This window comes from Gnatocerus cornutus, chromosome 7, assembly GCF_029298725.1.
Source record: "Gnatocerus cornutus isolate USDA-ARS CGAHR chromosome 7, icGnaCorn1.1, whole genome shotgun sequence".
Taxonomy (NCBI): Eukaryota; Metazoa; Arthropoda; class Insecta; order Coleoptera; family Tenebrionidae; genus Gnatocerus; species Gnatocerus cornutus.
The window spans coordinates 9,924,336-9,947,508 of NC_142239.1; the positions used below are offsets into that span (position 1 = coordinate 9,924,336).

The 23,173-nt window shown below is 36.2% G+C and overlaps 4 protein-coding genes across 6 annotated transcripts in view; all 4 read right to left on the minus strand.

The window, feature by feature from the left end:
• Positions 1-4,230, minus strand: part of Ubr3 (Ubr3 ubiquitin ligase) — a 50,681-nt gene extending 46,451 nt beyond the window's left edge. Inside the window, exon 1 of the mRNA XM_088040593.1 lies at positions 3,899-4,230. Within this exon, the coding sequence (XP_087896719.1) occupies positions 3,899-4,127 (229 nt within the window). The 5' untranslated portion in view covers positions 4,128-4,230. The remainder of the gene's footprint in view (positions 1-3,898) is intronic.
• A 1,011-nt stretch (positions 4,231-5,241) lies between these two features.
• On the minus strand, positions 5,242-8,788 carry LOC148170789 (uncharacterized). Of its 3 annotated transcripts, none has more exons than XM_088041905.1 (8): positions 8,619-8,788; positions 7,829-7,894; positions 7,588-7,785; positions 6,437-7,423; positions 6,344-6,392; positions 5,876-6,204; positions 5,676-5,830; positions 5,242-5,630 (listed from the first exon to the last, which is right to left on the minus strand). In XM_088041905.1, exons 2-8 carry the CDS (start codon positions 7,892-7,894, stop codon positions 5,303-5,305), a joined length of 2,112 nt encoding a protein of 703 aa, XP_087898031.1. In that variant the 5' UTR covers positions 8,619-8,788; the 3' UTR covers positions 5,242-5,302. The 3 variants fall into 3 exon arrangements, with proteins under 3 accessions (XP_087898031.1, XP_087898028.1, XP_087898029.1); XM_088041902.1 differs by having other exon boundaries at positions 7,829-7,898; XM_088041903.1 differs by lacking the exon at positions 8,619-8,788 and having other exon boundaries at positions 7,829-8,244.
• A 6,845-nt stretch (positions 8,789-15,633) lies between these two features.
• On the minus strand, positions 15,634-17,031 carry LOC148170790 (pickpocket protein 28-like). Its single transcript, XM_088042259.1, has 5 exons — positions 16,705-17,031; positions 16,471-16,671; positions 16,151-16,424; positions 15,883-16,105; positions 15,634-15,838 (listed from the first exon to the last, which is right to left on the minus strand). Exons 1-5 carry the CDS (start codon positions 16,912-16,914, stop codon positions 15,634-15,636), a joined length of 1,113 nt encoding a protein of 370 aa, XP_087898385.1. The 5' UTR covers positions 16,915-17,031.
• A 4,797-nt stretch (positions 17,032-21,828) lies between these two features.
• LOC148170791 (uncharacterized) lies at positions 21,829-23,151 on the minus strand. The gene is made up of 2 exons (XM_088041933.1): positions 23,058-23,151; positions 21,829-23,000 (listed from the first exon to the last, which is right to left on the minus strand). Exon 2 carries the CDS (start codon positions 22,991-22,993, stop codon positions 21,872-21,874), a length of 1,122 nt encoding a protein of 373 aa, XP_087898059.1. The 5' UTR covers positions 22,994-23,000; positions 23,058-23,151; the 3' UTR covers positions 21,829-21,871.
• Between the last annotated feature and the right edge of the window lie 22 nt (positions 23,152-23,173).

The window sequence follows — 23,173 nt, forward strand, 5'->3', positions numbered from 1 at the left end:
GAAAAAATTGACATTTTTACAGTTGTCCAAATAAAAATTTCTAAATATTCTCTTTTTTGGTCTAAATTTTGCTAAATCGGTACTCTTAATAAGACAGTCAAGACTTATAAACTCCACAAATTTGGTTATAGTGGCAATAAAAATGAAGAACTTACAGGTCGTTTAAAATTTTTGGTCACATTTTTTTTTTTGGTTAAAAAACAAAAATTTTTCTTCGCTCCTGGAAATCAAAATTTCGAAAAATTCTCTTTTTCGGTCTAAATTTTTCTAAATTGACGCTCTTAATAAGGCAGTCGAGAGTGATAATCTCCACAAATTTCGTTAAAATCGCATAAAAAATAAAAAAAATTACAGGATTAAAAAAAAATTGGTGGCATTTTTTTGGTCTTAAAACGAAAATTTGTAAAAATTCGACTTTTTGATCTAAATTTTTGCAAATTAGTGATTACTAAAAGAAACAAAAAAAACACATGCATAAATTTCGTTCCTGTCGCACTAGAAATAATGAAATTACAGTGTTGAAAAAATTTACATTTTTAGTTGTCCAAATAAAAATTTCTAAATATACTCCTTTTTGGTTTAAATTTTTCTAAATTGGTACTATTAATAAGACAGACAAGACTTATAAATTCCACAAATTTCCAAATGTTTCAATACATGTATTTTTTTCTTTAGTATCCCCAATTAATATAATTGCGTTTATCATCAATTTGAGTAAGTTTGGGTCAGTTGAGTAACAAAATCACCTCGAAATGTAGACCTGTAAGGAGTTGGTTTGTAAGACTGACCAGCTGGGAAAAAATATTTATTAGATGAGACCCAACCATTTGAGCGTTATTATGTTTATGGGAGTTTGCGGTAAGGTGGCTGTAAACGATTTAAAAAGTCAAAGCCATAACCGCACTAGAGCGTTTGTTAAACTGTACTCAAGTTCTCGGCTAAATTTGCAGGAGAGACGACGCCCAATTAAATCAGACCATTGCTCTTTGTTGAGACATTGCGAAATATTTTGAAATTGAAATTTCATTACTCAGCATTCAAGGCTCTCCAAGAAAAAAAACGGGGAAGTATTAAAAAATGACGAGTCCATTGAAATCTCACCTTGCGACCATTTTGCTTCCGCACGACTCAAATATTTGTAACTATTGAGTTTCTTACCATATTTGTAATAAAAATGACGTGAATTAGAATGTATTTTTCCCGACAACGATCAATTATAATAAACAGAACAGACCTTGGGCATTTGTGTGCAATTTATCATATGAAATTTGGACCTGTTATTATATTATTCTCTCTGAATCTAAATCCATCTAAATATTGCTTCTTGGTATGCCTGCCAAGTGAAAAGCATGTAATTAAATTCCACCTGTAATTGCAACTTGTACAATTATCCATATCACGCTTAATTCAATATCCTCCATTCATCGAGGTTTTTTCAGACTTCGCCGTATAAGAATTCCCGTCACCGCCGTTGAACATTTCGGTGACGACCTAATGCCAATGACCTCCGAATTTTCGAAGCTTAATTAAGCGCCAATTAAGTTTTGAAGTACGGAATCGAAACGAAAATTGCACACGTCTTTTTTCTCTTTTCCCCTGCCGGATGTGAAGGATACATTGACCTACATCGAAGATTCTGCACAAGAATCTTCCACGTTATGCAATGGTTTGATTGTTAAAAGATAAATAAAACAAATCGTTTGGTTGGCAACAATGAACCCGTCACGGCGATTTTGTGCAGACTTTGAACCCGAATTTCCGTGGAAATCCAAGGAAAATCACTCCAACTTCATGGGTGTTATTCTTAATGAAAACTAATCTAACCAGTTTTTATCTCAGGCGCCGCATTTCAAAACATGATCGTGTTTTCTATAATCAAACGACTTTTGAAAAGTGATTTTCAGTGACGCAACGACTGAAAAAATTGCAACTCCCTTTCAAATATGTTTCACCATTAAAAACGCCGGATATCCAAAAATACAGGTTGGCAAACATTCGCATCGGTAGGCGGAAAGAGTAATCACAAGTTAAAAAATTAATCTTCGATTAAAATCACAACGGAGTTTGATCTATTTTGACAACGTTTTAGCATGACTTTGTACTTTTAGAGAGTAACTAATTAATTTTTAGTTTGATTTTAATTGTGTAATTTTAATTTGTTTTAATAGGAACGTGGCTACTGGCATTGAGAAAAAAAAAACAGAACGTGTCGCTCCAATTGAAAATCTATCAAGTTTTGTGACAAAAAATACCAACATGACAATAAAACGACACCAACATACACCCACGGACATTTCTGAAATAGAGGTCAAGTCCTTGCAGACTGTAAATATAATCAAAGACGACTTTTAGTGGTGAAGTTGGCAGCATTGGATTAAAACGTAACGCTTGGCTTTCGTTCAGAAAAAAATTGTTGGGTAATTATGTAAATATAAAACGTAAATTCGTATGAAAAATTGGAGTAAATCTTTGGATTGTGCTAGTTTTTTCAAGTTCGTGGTATCAGACGGTTTGACACAGATTCGAGTTTCGTGTCCAATGGTTTTGACAGGGCTACCAACAGTCGTAAACACAGTAACTAGTGAAGACCAAAACCATATTTTTAGAACTTTTTCACTCATTAGGAACGTCACCAAATCCAGTTTCTTTGATATTATGACGTATGAACTCCACTCAACCTCCACCTCCAAAAATTAGTCAACCGGTCTGGGTCGACCTGTCCATGATCAGGACATCGTCATCACCTCATTATACCAGCTTCCATGAAATTACTCACACGGTATTATCTGTACCGAAACTTTCGATAAACGAAGAGGTGATAAATAAACGATTTACATTGCAAACTCGGGTCGTTGCCCAAAGAACAATAGATAAATCTTGAAGCAACGACAAGCCCGGAAAAACTGCAAAGTCACAGTCAATTTTCCCAGTCAAAATCAAGCAGGTTTCGTTGGATTTATGTGCATTATTAAATTAATGCGATGGAGGAAGTAACCAATCACGTTACGCATGACGTCAGTTTTTAGATTTCGCGTTGATCGGATTCGCTGAAATTAAGGAGCAAAACCTGAAATTTGCGACGAAACCTTTTAATTATCTCATCGGACTCGGAGAGCGAAGTTTTCTGACACCCTGTATGATTATTTCTCAATTTCGCTCGGTTGGAATCGCGCAGGTACGAGTTTTGGTACTTAAATAATAACCTTTTCTTCGGATTACATTTCTTTTGTAAATGTTAAGTCTTCTGGGGAACCTTTCAGGTCAATTTCAGGTAGATTGGCGAACAGCCGGTGGATGTTGAAAGGGAATTCGACCCTTCATTTTAGGGAAAGTGATGACTGGCTGTAATAAAGTGTTCACTTCCTTGTCGCTAGGGCAGGTTTTCTACCTACGGTGAACATCTGATCCTTCGAGTTTTGGAGATTTGATGGGCATTTTTATCACAAGGAAGGTAGAGAAAATGATGTTCAAAGCCTTGAGGCACGAAAAACTCGAAACAAAATTATATTGAGAGAAAAATAGAAAAGATTTAGATAAAAAAATAGAAAATATAGATCAAATAGAAGAAGATATAGGTAGATAGATGCCTACTGTTGAACGACTGTTTTGCAGACAGGAGCCCCCTTGATAGGTAAGAGGATGTTCGTGGCTCTCTCATCTACAATTATTATCTAAAAATTAGTTCTAGCTGCATTAAAAAGCAGCATCAATTATCATTTTAATTCATCTGTATCTAATTGAAGGTTGTCATAGCCCTAACCTGGCAGATGTCAAGCACCGCTCGTTCACATGCTGCCCCAAAAGCCCTAGCAACGAATTAATGATGCAACACGAGATGGAACCGGCGAGTTCCACAAGAGTGACCTGGGGCCATTCAAGGTCGTCTGTTTTCGCTCACCTGTATTGGCAAATTCGTCGGGTGTTCTGCCCCCGGCCATGAGCCATTTGCACCAGTCTATTGTCTCCCATTCGTCGATGGACTTGGCAGGGTTGAGAAGACTGTCCAAGACGGCGTTGAGATGTTGAGGGCATGGGTTGTTGGAGCAGTCGGCGTGGAGATATGCGGCCGTTGCTCGCTTGCCTTTGGCCATCAACACTTTCGCCTCGAAAGTAGAACTTGAGGCCATTTTCGCCACTAAACTGTCATGACATCAACAATTTCACTTTGACACTGTGCTTCACTATCAAAAGCTTCACTTTTCACAGCACTCCATACCGCACTAGAGTCACTACAAGACACCAAAACACACGCGATTTTCGGATCTCTGGGCTGTGAACTCGCGTCAAATGAAACGGACAAATCCGTGCGAGCGACCTCAATATACTTATCTCTCTTCTGCGACGTATGTCGTCACACAATGGTAAATACTTACAACAGTCATGGAACTTTAAACACACGCGAAAAACGACCTTATCTCCGACGAGTTAAGAACACGACTGACCTCAGGTTATTGCTGCTTGGAGGAGCAAACGCGAAAGACGCCACGTTCCTACTTCTTCTACTACTCACCAGGAGCTACCAACCTAAGCGAACGAAAAACAAAAAACCGTCAACGCAAAACGAGCCAAATACACCACCACATCGAAACCACTAAACAACACTTTAAAAAGAACGAAATTGTGGCCAAATTCACGGGACCACATCCCCCAATATTGCCGGAAAAACTCAAATCAAAACGGCGATCTGGGGAGTTTTTTGTTGTTGGGTTTGACAACATTCTCAACGCCCCCTTCTTTTTATTAACATCGCAAATTTCAAACGAAAATGTTTATTTAAATGGGCAAAATAGTCTTTATTTTCAATTTGTACCAAAGGGGCTTCTCTAGAGACAAGAAGGGAGTCTCACTGACATAACCTCAAAGGTAAGACAAGTGTACGCTCGTTTACTAATCTAGATTGTGTCGGCACTTTTTCTTAATCCGCAAACCTCTTTTTTTAACAAAGTCGATGATTGATGTTGATTTCAGAGCTTCAAAATAGTCTAAAATAACACGACGTGAAAGTGGGGTTAGGTTGTCACTTTTTGACGTTTGACGTGGCGCCAAATTTAAACAATTATTTTTCCACCACTTTTAATTCGACTATTTTATAGAAACTTCAACTTTGGATAGTCCTAGCAGTCATTTCGAACCCCCCGCTCAACCAGAAAGCACCCGTTTAAAGAAAATATAATGATTTCCAAATTCCAAACTTGAAAGTGGGATTAGGTGGTCACTTTGACGTGGCGCGAATTTCAAATATTTGTTATTCACACTATTTTATTGCAACGAGTAATATTGAGTATAAATCAAACACAACCATCTAAAAATCCGTCGGACAAAGTTCAAGCGAATCATTGAAGACCTCCTCTTGTACCTCAACATTCTTCACGCTCTTGTAGACGATGGTACTTTCTTCCGTCGCAGGAGCCCCACAGATATTCTGACATGTATTCACAATATGCGTGGCTACAGAGACGTATGATTTAGGAAAAGCGTAGATAATCTTATCGTCGTGGTAATCATGAGAAAGAACAGCGAAATCTTTGTTGTAATGATGGGAAGTATAAGAGTAGTGGCTCTCGTGTTTCGGCTGCGCCTCCACTTCCAACGAGTCGGGGGTCATACTAATCTGCAGAGATTCTTCTTTACTGAAAGTCAATACATCAGATTTAGTTTGAAATTCAGTTTCTTACGTATCAACTGGTTGGAGGACCGGGCCGAAGAACCTGGTCGCGGGAATGACATCCAAAGGGGTTGATTCAAGGGCCTGGATGGACCTATGGGGGCGCGGGACGTCGTAGTCCGGTTCAGACAAACGGCGTTGTCGAACCGGGAGGAGTTTCAACCACTAAAAATCGAATTTCAGATTTTTTTGTTTCTAAGTTTTTCTTACCTCTTCGTCGGTCAAATTGGGGTTGACAAGACTGCTGGTGACCCCCGGAGTCATGATAGGGGCAGAAGTGACTTTCGCCAACTCGTCCAACAACTTGGAGAGGTCATCAGAGTGTCGGGGTTCCTTCATTTGATCGTGTTTCCGCAAAATTACTTCTTCGGGTTCGCTGAACTTCTCGATGAGGACTTGGACTTTACCTTTAGCTTCCACTCTTTCCTTGTCTAAGTCTTCAAGGATTTCGTCAAGACTTCGCATTTGTTCCGGTTGTTTTGGTAGTGCTTCTTGAGATATTTTATGAGTTTTGGGGGGCAGTGATGGGCACACAGATTCTGCGAAAAACGACAGTGAGAAAGCGCCTGGGGATGAACATCACAAAAGCAAAGAACACGTAGCAGACAGAAAAGTGTGAGTGAAAAAAAGATAAACCTGAAAAGTGCCACTATTGAGGAGAAAGTCTAAGATCTGCACCTGAGTCTGTTGGGCTCGTCTCGGTGCTAATGGGGTTGGAAGTAGTCGCCTGCAACACCACCATTAGCGCGAATTCACCTGTTGGATTCTCACCTTTAGTTTCGTTTTGTGCTTCTCCAGGATGTCGTGGAGTTCCGACAACATCTGCACGGCACTACCATCAGTCACTGTGAGCTTCTCAACAACTGTAGGGTCAATCTCTTCGTAGAGGTCTTCCGACTTCTGTTCTTTCTTCGACTTTCGTTTCTTCCACACTCGCTTGATGAAACTCTTCGACTTCTTCAGCGACTTGGGGGTTTCTTTGGTTTTGGTCGCTTCTCTCTCCACGGAACTCTGACTAGAATGTTCACTTTCGACGACAGGGCGGGCGTAGTGCTCGAACTGATCCAAGTCTTCATAGATGTTCTCAGGTGAGCCTTTCACCACGTCCGCACAAGCGTAGAAAGTGTTGTCCACCAACACACTGTTCTTGTTAAAGTCTGTCTTCGGCTCTGCATAAATCGTTTCTTCACTACGAATCTGCCTAGCAACTCCGTACTGGTCGTTCTCCACAATCAAACTCTTTGTTTCCCTTTGTACCATGACTCCTGGAGTTTTCTCCTCCAACAAACTCGCGGATTTCCTCACAGGAACACTATAATTCTCATTGTCCACAAGAAAGCTAACCCGATCAGAAAGCTGCGAATCTCCAGAAATCCGTTCGTAGATGTTTTCCCTCGTGCGGTACCTCAAGAAGTCTTCTTCAGGGAGCGACCCCACCTCTTCCGACAGAGTCGGACTTTGAAGTTTCTTCGTGGCGATTTTACTGATCACTTCCAAACTCCCCCCGTAGCTATGAGCGCCGATTTTCTGCAGCCGCTGAATCATTTCGTTGTCTTTCGGCGACTTCACCGGGAGGGTGTTTTGCCGCTGGAAACTCCTATTAAGAACGTTGGGCTCCACTTTCGGAACCAAGTCGTCTAGGGAGTACCGGAAGTGGCTCAGTCTTTTCACACCCTCGGGGGCGAAGTTCTGGTTCTGGTTGAGAACGGAGAGGATGATTTGCATCCATTTCTTCTGGTCTTCGGAATTTGCGGCTTTCTGCAACAATGCAAACTTCTAGTCATTGTTAAAAATAGCTGACTGAGTGTCATCAACTTTTCTAAAGAAAAACGTGATATCAAACCACAAAAGAAACCTGAGAATATCAAATAATGGATAAAACAATGCAAGAAGAGCTCGCGACCTTGACTCTCCCATCTTACCAAAGTGTATGTGGTGGTGCGCGTTTCGATTTGAAACGCGTTTTGTACTGAAGACAGCGACTTGACGGTGCAAGGGGGCCCTAGACTGATGGAGCCTTTACAGGGGGAAATCGCCTCGTATTCGGTCTTGGAGCGGTAGTACAGGAGCAAGCGGTCTTCTAACACGAACCAATAAGACTTCCATGATGACACAAGCCGCTGGAACTCAAAACTGAGAGTGGAATTTCGACGGTGCTCTTACCTTTTTGGTCTTCAGGTGGAGGTATCCTGACATTTTCGCCTTGGCGGTTTGCACTTCATCCTCCATCTTTCTAAAAGCAGTTGAAAGACTAAGGAATTGTGAACGGAATGTTTGCGAGCAAGTTTGGAATTGGCATCAGTGATAAGATAAGAAATGACACACCCGTTACTTTCTCGAATAAACAATGTAATTCTGAGATCTAAAAGCGATTAGAAAGCATATTTTCCCGACCGAATTTTTTATCACAGTCCAGTGCTCGACTGAAAAGTGTGAAGGTAAAACATATAAAACGCACAATTAATTGTGGAGAATTTTGAATAATCGCTCGAGTTATCAACAGGATTTCCATGCCTCAACTGAGAGATGAACGAGGAAGTTCGAAAATAGAAAAGACCGCGGAATTAGGTGGCGTTTGGGGGCTAAAAATCGCCGTTTTAGACAGTCGCGACCGCAATTATCTAAACACAAAGTAAAAGTCGACTACATCTGTTAATTATGTTCAAACTTTCATAAAATTTACACCTAAATGTCGATCACAATGATAAATAGACGTAAATAGAGCAAACATAGACGTAAATAGAGCAGGGGAAGTAAAAATAGCCACCCTCTTTAATAAACAAAACTACTCTAATTAATTAGCTCAATTGTACATTTTCAGCCACCACAATTGGAAAATTAAGTGATAAAAGAGACGTGGGTGTTGACATCACAAAATAATCAGTCATTGTTATGAAGGAGTGGTAATTTAAACAGGTCAACAGTGATTTGTGAAGAAGTGGAGGACACTTACCTTGTTTTGACCAAAACGTTCACTCGCTAGCTACTGACTGTTTGAAAATCGCGCATCTTCGGCCTGGATGCAGTAGAGCGCGGTTGGATAGAGTATAACACGCTTGGGCAAGGCTGTCGCGGTTCTTGGACCCTCACGGAAGTAAAACTTCCGTTTGATATAGTTGCGTGTTTATGGGTTGGAATTGTTGAGGATTTGGAGCGGTGAGATTGGGTGCGCCTGCTGGCAGGCAACCAGTTAAACAACGCAAATTTATCTTGGCGAATTTTGTTTCAGGGTTGCCTAGTCTAGGGATTTTTGAAGGGGAATCGAGAAATTTTAGTGTTTTGGTAACTATAATTTGAATTTCGAATGCATGTTTTACAAAATATTTATTGATTCGGGGAATATTCGAATGCCCTTCCCTAATTTTTTGTTTTACTGAAAATACTAATTTCATCTAAAGTCCACTCTCCTGTATAAATTTCAAAGTTCTTGGGTGTAAATCCGGCTTTCAATTCTTTAGGGAAAAAATTAGGGGAAAATTGATTAACGACTTTTTAGGTTAACACGTTGTCAAAGTTTGGTCACATTAGTTAAGAAATAATCAAAGGTAAGTTCCAAAAAAGAGATTTAATAAGGATTAAACAAGTTTTGTTAAACTTGCGCAGGACGATTAGCTTTTACGCATGTGACAATTGCTCTAACGTCAAACGCTTTTTCTGCCAACTGTTTATGATAAAAATTTCTAGAGGCTACTGCCAACTTTACTTTTTAATAAGTGCACTAATAGTAATGAGCTTTAGTATAGTTTGTACAGTGAGAGTTTGAATGACAGAAACGTCACTAAAAATCTACGCAATAAAAAGTGTACCATAAGCGCGAAATTTAAAATGACAAAATAACCCCAAGGCTGCGTTCATAAAAATCACTCTGTGTAAAATGTGACACAAAAGCGTTCATAAAATGTACATTTTATAATATCAACCAGCTTCTCCCGCACCAATGATTTTGGTCAAATTCCTAAATCGGAAAAGAAGCAGAAGATCTATCTAATGGCCAAATTTGAGATCGATCGTACTAATTAGGAAAAATGATCAAAAATGAAAATAAACTTTTTCAGACTTTGATCGGCCATAACTCAGTTATTTGTTGTCGAATCTGAATTTAAATCCCAAATTTGGAATCTACGGAAAATTCTGCATACACTGGTGTATAATAACTCAAGTTTACTCGAAAAAATAAGCGAGATATCGATATCGGAAATTTGGCATAGTTTTAGTCATAAATTTTTGCGAAAATTTGTAAATTTCGACTTTTGAAAAATCTATGAACTATTTCTTATGTAAAAACTCGCGAGAAGAGCGATGCCGCAAACCGCATCTTAATATTTCAAATAGTTTCAGAGATATTGAGCCCGAATTGTGTTGAACCTTCAAAAATTTGGCTCTCTGGCGACAACCCAAAATTTCAAACGGCCATAACTCAGTTATTTGTTGACGAAAATTAAAAATTCTTATGTTTTTGGATTCAGCGTGACATTCTGCGTAAAATGAAGCCCAAATTTGTTGAGTTTGCTTAATAAATAAACGAGGCATTGGCCAAAAACTGTTTTGAAAACGTCATTTTAGGGTGATTTTCAGTTAATGTTTTCAAAATGAAAACGGCGTTTAATAGCTTTGAATTATACATCAGTCGAAAGAGGAGCTCAAAATCTATCTACTGGCTCAATTTGAGATCTATCGGACAAATAGTTTACGAATTATGGCCAAAAATAAAAAAAATTAAAAATTTTCATCGTTTGAGTCGGATTTTTTTTTCGCGAAAAATTGACTATTGAATTTTGGGCTTTTGATAACGTTTTCCAACGTACAATGAGCCGAGAAAAAGAATGGCGCAAACCGCATTTCAATATCTCAAATAGTTTCCGAGATATTTAACATTAAAAATAACGAAAAATGAGGAAAAATGAAAATCAACTTTCCGAAACTTTGATCGGCCATAACTCAGTTATCTGTTGATATCACAAACCCTTTCAATTACCTAAAAATTACATTTTTAAGGCGTCGCGACGCCAAAACTATCAGTGATAAAAAACAAATTTTTGCGTCAGCTTCTAGAGCTTTGTCAACTGTGAGCGTATGCAAATTTTCAAAATTTTATCTTTAAAATTAAAGACGATTTTGGAGGTGGACACAAGAGTTGCCTGACCCTGTATACCAGAGCTCATTAGTATCGGTTATTCATTAAAAAGTTAAGTTGGCAGCAGCCCTTAGCGATTTTAATCGGTAACAATTGGCAGCGTTTGACCTTGACGCAACTGTGACAAATTTTTGGGTGTAGATCAGGCTTTTAAATCTTTAGGAAGAAAAATTGGGGAAAACTGAATGTAGCGATTTTTGAGGTTAACACGTTGTTAAAGTTGAGTGTATTATAGTCGGAATTTTGTAACTTTGGTTTAACTCCGCCCACATGAACAAATGACGATTTGAATTTGTCGAATCGAGGAATAGCTAGCCTCCTTTACACAACATAATCAAAAATTTGACAACTCTAGTGTCACACTTGTCAAAAAGATTCGCAGTTTTGCGGGAGTTCAATTAATCGTGAAACTTTTATCGATTTTGATCGTGTTTCGTCTTCTAATGTGTGGACATTTCTATCCCGGCTTCTAGCAAATATCAACGAACTATCAAAATGTTGCAGACTAAATCAGACTTCCAGCTAAAATTCAATTAGCTCAAAAGGTAGGCTATAAAATTGTGACCTTGTGACTATATTCAATAACTAATTAAACATTTGTTGTAACAGGAATTTTTTAATAGAGATTTAACAAGTGCAAGACAATTAACTTTTACGCATGCCGCAGTTGCGTCAAGGTCAAACGCTTTTATTGCCAATTGTTATCGATAAAAATTACTAGGGGTTGCTGCTAACCTAACTTTTTATTGAGTGGACCGAGAGTAATGAGCTGTGGTATAGAAGCTAATCATCTTTCACAACATTGCCACAACTTGTTCAATCTCTATTAAAATCATTCTTTTGCAACAAATTTTTGATTAATTATTAATTAATACACTCAACTTTGACAACGTGTTAACCTCAAAAATTGCCACCTTCAATTTTCCCCTAATTTTCTCCCTGAAGAATTGAAAGCCCGATTTACACTCAAGAACTTTAGAAAATTTACACAGGAAAGTGTAATAGCAATGAGCTGGACTTTAGATGCCTTTTCAATTTGGCGCCTCCAAAATACCCGCTGCAGGAAAAGTGACGTTTACATTGAATGATATTGTTGTAGAAGCAAATTTCCATACTGTTGTGGATGAATACAATAGAAACGTAATAAAATGTAGAAATTTTGCTGATTTTCGATTGAAATTGACCAATTTACGGAATTTAATACAAAGTGTTTATAAATGTTTCTAGCATCAAGGGTGGCTCTGGAATTTCTGCCATGCACTAAAGTCCGTTTTTTTATTAAAAAACCACCAACACCGCACTCTCCCGCCACTTTACTACCGGCAACGTCGTCGATGGTGACTTTTTGGTGATAAAATCAAATAGGTTAGCTGCCTAATTGACAATTTGATTAAACAAAACGGCCTTTCAGGCTGTGCCGAGTCTTTTTACTATTAAATCCTTTGATTTGCAATCCAACAGGCTGTAAAAGAAAAGTTTTTAACGGAAACACTGCCTAATTTTCAGAAATGTCAAAAATTTGACAACTATTTTCTCACCAAAAATCTCCCTAGGCAACGTTGCCGGTTGTAATGCAGGGGAAGATTGCGGTGTTGATGATTTTTAAAAAAAAAACGGACTTTAGTTTGTTTTGGACAAAAACGAGAGTGCCAAACAACTGTCACATTTGACATGATTAGCCAGTGGCGGCACAAATGTACTTGAAACTGAATATTTAATTCGAAAAATAAATCGTATACCAAATTATAAAACCAATCAAATTGTCCTTTGTTCCGATCTAAACTAAGATGTAAACGCCACAACAAGGAATGATTTATTCTAATCCCAGGACCATTGCGAAATTGTTCAGCACACGTTGACAAATACCTGACAGCGTACGCCTATGTCACAAAATGTCACGTATGACATTTTGTTCCACGAAATGCCTTGATTTCTTAAATTTTCCAAATATCCAAACTGTGACGTGATTGGTTACTTTTACGTCCTTCTACTGGTTACAAGAATTGTTGCAGAAAAAAAAATTCTTCGAGATTTCAATTACTACCACCTTCATAACATTGCTGTTACAGTTTGGTGCTTTACTTAACAAACATCCTGTATATAAAAAAAGCTGTTTTACATAATATTTATGGATTCCGGGAATCCTTGAATGTCCTTCCGTAATCTTTGGTTTTACTGAAAATTCTGCTTTCATCTCTACGCCATTTTTCCTGCAGAGAATTTACCGATTTACAAAGGAGCAATTTTAAAATCAACAGGATTTAAAATAGATAAGTTAGATACCTGTAGTAGATACATGTCAATTTTGTTTAATAGATGGCTCCACAAACAACTGTCAGGTTTTTTACTAAAGTTGAGCTTATTGCTATCAGTCCACTCTCCTGAGCAAATTTTCGAAAATTTTTGGATGTAAATCAGGCTTTCAAATCTTTAGGCAGAAAATTAGGGGAAAATTAAATGTAGCGATTTTTGAGATTAACACTTTGTCAAGGTTGAGTGTAATAATAAATAACTAATTAAACATTTGTTGCAACAGGAAATTTTTAATAGAAATTTAACAAGTTTTGGCAATGTTGTGCAAGACGATTAGCTTCTACGCATGCCACAGTTGCGTCAAGGTCAAACGCTCTTACTGCCCATTGTTACCGTTAAAAATTGCTAGGGGCTGCTGCCAACTTGACTTTTTAATGAGTAAATCGATAGTAATGAGCCATGGTATAGTTGCAAAATATGATGAAAAACATAATAGCTATAATTAAATACATCTGGTAATTTTCACTTAAAATACCAAATTTGGATTGTTACTCTTACCATTTGGTGATAATTTAATCAATATGACACTTCTTGTTTGACGCTCCCTTAGCTGAACGACCAATCACAGAACCGCATTTTAAATTTGGCGTCTGCAGGAACAATGAAGTTATGTAAAGGTTACTTTAGATAACTACATGTATCTATTTAAATCGTTTCCTTTGTTTGTAATTTCCAGAATGTTTTGACTTTCAAATTCATGATGTTCAGGGATTCTCTTGCGATTTTTTAGGTTAGAATATAGGGATATTTGAAATTTTGATCTGGCAACACTGGTTTGTATTAATTTTATTTGTTCAAGTTTGGAAATACTGATTTTATTTTAAAAATCGCAAAATGATGGCTGCGCTGCAAAACCCATACGCCATCTTTCCTTGAGCTGATTTAAAAAGATGAAACTCAATTTGGTGATAATTTGACGCATGTGACTTGTAAAAAAAATCAGCATTCTGTAAGTCGGCTTCTGAAATGACTAATCACGTAGATGGATTTTTAATTTGGCGCCTCCAAAATACCCGCTGCAGGAAAAGTGAAGTTTACAAAGAATGCTATTGTTGTAGAAGCAAACTTCCATACTGTTGTGGATGTATGCAATACGAACGTAATTAAATTTCGAAAGTTTGCTGATTTTCGATTGAAATTGACCAATTTACTGAATTTAATATAAAGTGGTGGACATTTTTAGTTCGCTCTTTAAATAACAATTTCTAAAAATTTTTATTTATGCTCTAAAATTTTGAAATATTACACGGCAAAAAATAGCTCGAAATTTGGAAAAGTCTACATATATTGTGTAACTCCATATTATTGCCATAAAATTGAAACTGCGAATGTTATACAGAATTTACATCCTCAAATTAAATCAAATTAAAAATATCTTAAAATCCTCTTTTTTAGTCTAAAATTTTGGAATTTAGTACACTTTATAAACGATACGACCGTAGTCTAATTTTTAAAATTTGCTGATTTTCGACTGAAATTACCCAATTTGCGGAATTTAATACAAGGTGTTTATAAATGTTTCTAGCATCAAGGGGGGCTTTGGAATTCTTGTCAAGCGCTATTTTGCCACTTTGTTTTCATAGTGAATATAACTATGTTCACAATTATTTCAAATGTCACTTTACGTCTACGACTTTTCAATTACGATTTAGTGTCATAATTTTAGATTTTCAGGCTTCAAACCACAACTTGAACAGTTTGTTTTCAAAACTAACTTTGTCCAATGATTGAGGTTAACTACAAATGTCAGTTGAAAAATCTAAACCCACATAAGTAACGAGCGGCAAATTTATTTGACGTTTCATAGCCACCCTTGATGCTAGAAACATTTATAAACACCTTGTATAAAGTGGAAATTTTTAGTTCGCTCTTTAAATAAAAACTAAGTAGATCCTAACAATTTTTATCGGTATAGTATATCCGGTGAGAGATTGGGAAATTTCGACAGTTGACATATAGGTTGGCAGCAAATTATGCTACAAAATACACTAAAAACACTAAATTCCTACGCGAAATGGGTTGACAGTGACCCCAGTTACTTTGTTATTTTGTTATTTTAAATTTTGCGCGTACAGTTTTTATTGTGTACGAACTATAAGAGTTGGCAGCAAAAACATTTGACCTTGAGGAAACTGTGACATGCGTAGAAGCTAATTAATCTGGGCAAGATTGCCAAATCTTGTTAAATTCGTATTGAAATCTCTTTTAATTAATTAATTCATTAATTTGAGATATTGATACACCCAACTTTGACAACGTGTTAACTTCAAAAATAGCTACACTCATCATGTTCCCTTAATTTTCTCCCTGAAGAACTGAATTTTAGAAAATTTACACAGAATTTTGCTCTTTGTTGTTTAAATTTCTTCCCTGTTGGCAATTTTGACGTTTGACAAGTGACAGAAGTCCGAAGTGACAGAACTAGTTCAAACAAAGAACAGTGTGAGCGGCACAACAAGAATTATATTCCAAAGCTAACTAGAACAAAAACAACAAAGTTTATTAAACCGAAGATTAGCATCTAATCTTCAGATTTTTTATTAAAAAGCACTCTCCAAACACAAAAGTACCCAATCTCAATCAAAGATATTAAAGAGAATCCAAGAAACAGTCCCAAGAGTCCTCCGAAATTCGATATAAAGTCGAAGACTCCGTACAACTCTTTCCTCTCGACTACCATAAACTGCTTGCTTTTAAACACAACCGTCGCTGCTGAACTAATCCATCTAAAATTCTCAATAAACTTAAAAAATTCCAACTGAAATCATACGATTCAAAGACAATCCCAAACTTTCTTTCCGAAACTTTTTTCGAATTCATTGCGAGAAAAGAACTGTCGGACTTGTACTGCCAGTTAGTACAAGAAGGGAGGCAATCGCACTCAGTTTTTTCTCCAGTGATTTCTTTAGTGATTTCGTCTTTTAATATCTCGTTTTTGGCAGAAGAAACACACGCCGCGTTGCCACCACCACAGATCTTATCACCTTTCATTCCTAACGTCTCTATGTTAAATAAAAAGAGGATCAAAAGTAACTTACTGGGTAAGTAAAACGGGATACAATCACACTTTCTAAGGGTGAAGTTAGCAACACACTCCAAATCACAATTGCTTTGGGTGTAGAACCTGAAGAATTTCAACGCGCGCTCGTGACTTAAGTAACATTTTCTTTTGTCAGCATCGAAGCTTTGGACCTCTTCGGACGTTATTGTGACCTCGGGTTCGACTTTCACCATAAGCATTTTATTATCAGGGATGTTGGTAAGGTAATGGTCTGAAGAACGGGGGATTTCCATGGGACTGTGGATGGAAATCTGCAAACTTACATGCAGCGACACTAGTAAAAAAAAAGGAAATTACACTAAAGCCTTCAAAGAATGAGTAGCACTGTGAATTCCTGTCGGGGTCTTCGGTTAACAAGTCGAAGAACAAAGATTCTTCAACACTCCCTTTGTGTGCTCTCAGGGGATAAACAGAGGCGTCAGAGTTTCCATTGTAGCCAATATCCATCTTGAAGTCACTGGTGTTGACGTTCTCAGAGACATGGAAAAATATCCTAAACTAATAAAAAAATATTCATTTTGTTTCTTACACGTCGTCTCTGAAGATATCGCTCTTCCTCAGAATGTTGAAGGAGTAACAAATCCCTTCTTCTGTAATAATGGGAGTCATGTATTTATCACACGAGTCCCCAATAAATAGACAGGTAATTTGAAAGTCAAGTTGCACCTCTTCCAAAAGTGTGAAGAAGTCTTCTTCTATGGTTTTCTCACTGGTTAGCAACTCATCTTTATTACACACCATTTCCAAATAAGAAAATTTCTTGAAACTACAAAATGTGAATAACACCACCAGTAGTGACGTTAAAACCTCACTCTTCAGTTAACACCGTCTGATTCTCATCAACTTGATAATAAACGCCGCTGTAGTTAAACTTGTAGTCCGCACATTGCGTTTCTGGACAAATGGTAATCGCAGGAAACGGTACTTGATGAATGGAAAAATCTTTAGTTCCAAAACTAATCACGATTGGATCTTTTTCGTACTTTTCCCAAATTTTTGAAATCATAAAAGTGCATAAAACGATGGAAAGTGTTAGTAAAAGTGCCCACACAACTCTGAAATGTCTACTTAAAACATAACTGAAAAAATCAAAGTGTTACCTTTCAGTTTTTGATTTTGAGACTAAATAGTGGACACCGTGTATATTAGAAGTGTTGCAATAAGTTCGAAAGTAGTTTTTGATGACATTGGAGGTTTTTGGGGGTGGGAATGGTTGAGCCCGCATTTTACAAGTGCGGTTGTGGTTGTGTGATCAGTTTTATTTTCTATGTTTATTTAATGAAGGTTTAAATTAAAGATTAATGGGTGCATGTTAATGCCGATTTGTTGTTTACTACATGTTCAAGAGTGTTTTTGTTACAGTTCAATAAATCAAACCAATTCATTGCTTTTTCCATATTCTTGAATATTTTGCCTTTTTAAATTCAGACCTTAAGAACAAGAATCACTTTATTAAATTTTAATTAATTTTGTGCGCCTCCGTCATTTTTCATGGCATTTGTGATACTCATTTGCGGCAAGAAAACCATATAACAATAGTTGGTTTGATTTTGCAAGTTGGCATCGCTGGCATCGCTGCGTAAATGTCAATTGTGTCAATTTGTGTGTCGATTTGGAGACCAATGATGTTCGAAAATAATAAAGGTAAATTAATTAAGTAAAAATACCACAAAAATTTGCTGAAATACGTTTGAATTTAAATTAATCTGCAATCGTTTGATTTGAATGGGGTGCTACCAACCTATTTCCCAGCTGATGAAATTCCCCTAAAGGAGGAAATAACGTTTCAAATTCAAACTAAAAGTTAAAATAAATAACTATTAATAATTGTCGGCGCACAAAATTTTGTGTTTGACACGGCTAGAAAATGTTTTGGAAAGGCTCGGATTTCAATACTTTCCCTGCATTTCCAAACGACCATTTTCTAGCCTAGTGCAACAAATAACTATTAATTTGTCGCGCTGTGTTATTGTCATTAAGCCTACCCTGATAATCACCATGCCTGCTCCATTAATTTTAAAATCCCGATTAACAAAACTAAATTTTTGAAAAATTACTTTCAAGACTTGTGCCAGTAATTTTAACGATTATTTTAACTCCCCTAAAATTCGTAACTTTGGTAATTTTACTGCTACAACTATAAAATTTGGGGAAATCACTAGTTTTCGATCGTTTATTAATTCTGCCAAATTGCAACATTGTAGATCAAAGGACACAAATTTTAGAAATTTTTATTTTCAAGGCGAAGCTGGAATATGAGAAATCCTCTCTTAAAATTCGTAACTTTGGTAATTTTAGTGCTACAGTTATGAAATTTGGGGAAATTACTAGTTTTCGATCGTTTATTAATTCTTCCAAATTGCAATATTGTAGCTCGGAAGACACAATTTTAGAATTTTTTATTTTCAAGGCGAAGTCGAAATATGAGAAATCCTCTCTTAAAATTCGTAACTTTGATAATTTTACTGCTATAACTATGAAATTTGGGGACATTACTAGTTTTTGATCGTTTGTTAACTCTGTCAAATTACAACATTGTGGCTCGAAAGACACAAATTTTAGAAATTTTTATTTTCAAGGCGAAGCTGAAATATGAGAAATCCTCTTTTAAAATTCGTAACTTTGGTAATTTTACTGCTATAACTATGAAATTTGGGGACATTACTAGTTTTCGATCGATTATTAATTCTTCCAAATTGCAATATTGTAGCTCGAAAGACACAATTTTAGAATTTTTTATTTTCAAGGCGAAGTCGAAATATGAGAAATCCTCCCTTAAAATTCGTAATTTTGGTAATTTTAGTGCTACAACTATGAAATTTGGGGAAATCACTAGTTTTCGATCGTTTATTAATTCTGCCAAATTGCAACATTGTAGATCAAAGGACACAAATTTTAGAAATTTTTATTTTCAAGGCAAAGCTGAAATATGAGAAATCCTCTTTTAAAATTCGTATCTTTGGTAATTTTACTGCTATAACTATGAAATTTGGGGACATTACTAGTTTTTGATCGTTTATTAATTCTGCCAAATTGCAATATTGTAGCACAATTCTAGATATTTTTATTTTCAAGGCAAATGCGAAATATGAGAAATCCTCCCTTAAAATTCGTAATTTTGGTAATTTTAGAGCTACAGCTATGAAATTTAGGAAAATTACTAGTTTTCGATCGTTTATTAATTCTGCCAGATTGCAACATTGTAGATCCAAAGACACAAATTTTAGAAATTTTTACTTTCAAAACGAAGCTGAAATATGAGAAATCCTTCCTTAAAATTCGTAATTTTGGTAATTTTAGTGCTACAACTATGAAATTTAGGGAAATTGCTAGTTTTGAATCGTTTATTATCTCTGCCAACTTGCAAAGTTGTAGATCAAAAAACACAAATTTTAGAAATTTTTACTTTCAAAGCGAAGCTGAAATATGAGAAATCCTCCCTTAAAATTCGTAATTTTAGTGCTACAGCTATGAAATTTGGGGAAATTGCTAGTTTTCAATTGTACATTGACTCTGGCAAATTGCAGCATTGTGGATCAAAAGACACACATTTTAGAAATTTTTATTTTCAAGGCAAATTCGAAATATGAGAAATCCTCCCTTAAAATTCGTAATTTTGGTAATTTTAGTGCTACAACTATGAAATTTGGGAAATCACTAGTTTTCGATCGTTTATTAATTCTGCCAAATTGCAACATTGTAGATCAAAGGACACAAATTTTAGAAATTTTTATTTTCAAGGCAAAGCTGAAATATGAGAAATCCTCTTTTAAAATTCGTATCTTTGGTAATTTTACTGCTATAACTATGAAATTTGGGGACATTACTAGTTTTTGATCGTTTATTAATTCTGCCAAATTGCAATATTGTAGCACAATTCTAGATATTTTTATTTTCAAGGCAAAGGCGAAATATGAGAAATCCTCCCTTAAAATTCGTAATTTTGGTAATTTTAGAGCTACAGCTATGAAATTTAGGAAAATTACTAGTTTTCGATCGTTTATTAATTCTGCCAGATTGCAACATTGTAGATCCAAAGACACAAATTTTAGAAATTTTTACTTTCAAAACGAAGCTGAAATATGAGAAATCCTCCCTTAAAATTCGTAATTTTGGTAATTTTAGTGCTACAACTATGAAATTTAGGGAAATTGCTAGTTTTGAATCGTTTATTATCTCTGCCAACTTGCAAAGTTGTAGATCAAAAAACACAAATTTTAGAAATTTTTACTTTCAAAGCGAAGCTGAAATATGAGAAATCCTCCCTTAAAATTCGTAATTTTAGTGCTACAGCTATGAAATTTGGGGAAATTGCTAGTTTTCAATTGTACATTGACTCTGGCAAATTGCAGCATTGTGGATCAAAAGACACACATTTTAGAAATTTTTATTTTCAAGGCAAATTCGAAATATGAGAAATCCTCCCTTAAAATTCGTAATTTTGGTAATTTTAGTGCTACAACTATGAAATTTGGGAAATCACTAGTTTTCGATCGTTTATTAATTCTGCCAAATTGCAACATTGTAGATCAAAGGACACAAATTTTAGAAATTTTTATTTTCAAGGCAAAGCTGAAATATGAGAAATCCTCTTTTAAAATTCGTATCTTTGGTAATTTTACTGCTATAACTATGAAATTTGGGGACATTACTAGTTTTTGATCGTTTATTAATTCTGCCAAATTGCAATATTGTAGCACAATTCTAGATATTTTTATTTTCAAGGCAAAGGCGAAATATGAGAAATCCTCCCTTAAAATTCGTAATTTTGGTAATTTTAGAGCTACAGCTATGAAATTTAGGAAAATTACTAGTTTTCGATCGTTTATTAATTCTGCCAGATTGCAACATTGTAGATCCAAAGACACAAATTTTAGAAATTTTTACTTTCAAAACGAAGCTGAAATATGAGAAATCCTCCCTTAAAATTCGTAATTTTGGTAATTTTAGTGCTACAACTATGAAATTTAGGGAAATTGCTAGTTTTGAATCGTTTATTATCTCTGCCAACTTGCAAAGTTGTAGATCAAAAAACACAAATTTTAGAAATTTTTACTTTCAAAGCGAAGCTGAAATATGAGAAATCCTCCCTTAAAATTCGTAATTTTAGTGCTACAGCTATGAAATTTGGGGAAATTGCTAGTTTTCAATTGTACATTGACTCTGGCAAATTGCAGCATTGTGGATCAAAAGACACACATTTTAGAAATTTTTATTTTCAAGGCAAATTCGAAATATGAGAAATCCTCCCTTAAAATTCGTAATTTTGGTAATTTTAGTGCTACAGCTATGAAATTTGGGGACATTACTAGTTTTTGATCGTTTATTAATTCTGCCAAATTGCAACATTGTAGCTCGAAAGACACAATTTTAGAAATTTTTATTTTCAAGGCAAAGGCGAAATATGAGAAATCCTTCCTTAAAATTCGTAATTTTGGTAATTTTAGTGCTACAGCTATGAAATTTAGGGAAATTACTAGTTTTCGATCGTTTATTAATTCTGCCAGATTGCAACATTGTAGATCCAAAGACACAAATTTTAGAAAATTTTATTTTCAAGGCGAAGCTGAAATATGAGAAATCCTCTCTTAAAATTCGTAACTTTGGTAATTTTACTGCTACAACTATGAAATTTGGGGAAATTAAGTAACGGAGAAGAAAGTTAATTACTTTATTTATCTAATTAAGCTACAAGGAATTACGAGACAACGACTCTTTTGACACAAGGAACATCATCAACAATAACTATAACATCTTTGGTCTTGTAGCTCGTTTTCACAATACAATCATCTTGTTGTTTGAATTCCGTCACGACGTGTTCTTTCAAAATATGTTTTTTAAAAACGTCTTTATCTGGAGTCTTAAAATTGCACTGCTTACAATAATTGTACGGATCGTCATCGTCAACAACGACGCGCCTCCAACACAACTTATTGTCTATAAAAACAGGAATTTCCTTCGTCTTCACCGTGATCTTCAACTTCTTCGTGTGCACCGACTTGACATGCACAGTCATCGCGGCTTTCTTTCGACATCTCGCCGGACAAAACTCGCATTTTATCCAATCGATTTGATCATCCTCCGTGTGTTTGTTAAGTTGGTGGAACTTTAAGTTTCTCTTCCTTTTCGCTTTGAACTCGCAAACATCGCAATTGTGCCATTCGATCTCCGTGTGTTTGTTAAGTACGTGTTCTTTCAAGTTGTTTTTGAATTTCGCTCTGTACGAGCAGTGCTCACATGCAAACCAGTCGATTTGATCAGAATCTGTGTGGTTGACCATGATGTGGCGATCAAGGTGACTTTTTACCTTGGCCTTGAAAGAACAGTGGGGACAATCAAACCATTTCACTGAGATGTTGTGGAGGTGAAGGAGGTGACATTTTAAGTAGTCTTTAGTTTTGCCTTTGTATGAGCAGTGGTCACATTGAAGCCACTTAATGTCGCCGAGAGCTGTGTGCCGACTGACTACATGTTTGGTCAAGTTTCCCTTCCAGGTGGTTGTGTATGGACAGGAGGCACAGATGAAGTTGCGCCGGGGGGATTTTTGCGGCTTTTCTTCAATCGGTTCTTGTTTGATCGCTTCTTCAATTGGCTCTTGCTTTATGGGGACTTGGAGGCAATCGTCGTCGACGTCGATTTCGTCTTTTATCTCACAGTAGCTCGGCTCTTGCTTTATTTTTGGTACCTCATGGTCGATGGGCGATTCTTCAGGTGTTGGTGCGTCGGTTACGGAAATTGATGGGAATGCTGGTTGGATTATGTACGTAAAAAGAGGGAAAATCGGAGCAGGGGGCTGGAAATTCCAGTTATAAAATGCCATTTTGGACCTGCAACAAATAAAATCGAACGCTGTTATAGTCGACGTGACCTCCCATTTAATTTACCATTTATTTAATTATAATAAATTCATGTTTTGACAACACTTGTCATAACATAACCTTGTTTTTTTGACAGTTGGATCGAAGTTACTATAGTTGGCGAAAACAAAATACCCTAAATG

What these genes read in the sequence shown, in the direction of transcription:
- LOC148170789 (XM_088041905.1), bottom strand. Translation starts at nt 7,894, where the DNA reads ATGGAGGATGAAGTGCAAACCGCCAAGGCGAAAATGTCAGGATACCTC. An exon ending in GACGAGCCCAACAGACTCAG is followed by an intron (nt 6,205 to 6,343) that starts GTGCAGATCTTA and finishes CGTTTTTCGCAG; the next exon opens with AATCTGTGTGCCCATCACTG. An exon ending in GTCCTCCAACCAGTTGATAC is followed by an intron (nt 5,631 to 5,675) that starts GTAAGAAACTGA and finishes ATTGACTTTCAG; the next exon opens with TAAAGAAGAATCTCTGCAGA.
- LOC148170790 (XM_088042259.1), bottom strand. Translation starts at nt 16,914, where the DNA reads ATGGTGTGTAATAAAGATGAGTTGCTAACCAGTGAGAAAACCATAGAA. An exon ending in CATTCTTTGAAGGCTTTAGT is followed by an intron (nt 16,425 to 16,470) that starts GTAATTTCCTTT and finishes GTAAGTTTGCAG; the next exon opens with ATTTCCATCCACAGTCCCAT. An exon ending in TTTGGGATTGTCTTTGAATC is followed by an intron (nt 15,839 to 15,882) that starts GTATGATTTCAG and finishes TGAGAATTTTAG; the next exon opens with ATGGATTAGTTCAGCAGCGA.
- LOC148170791 (XM_088041933.1), bottom strand. Translation starts at nt 22,993, where the DNA reads ATGGCATTTTATAACTGGAATTTCCAGCCCCCTGCTCCGATTTTCCCT.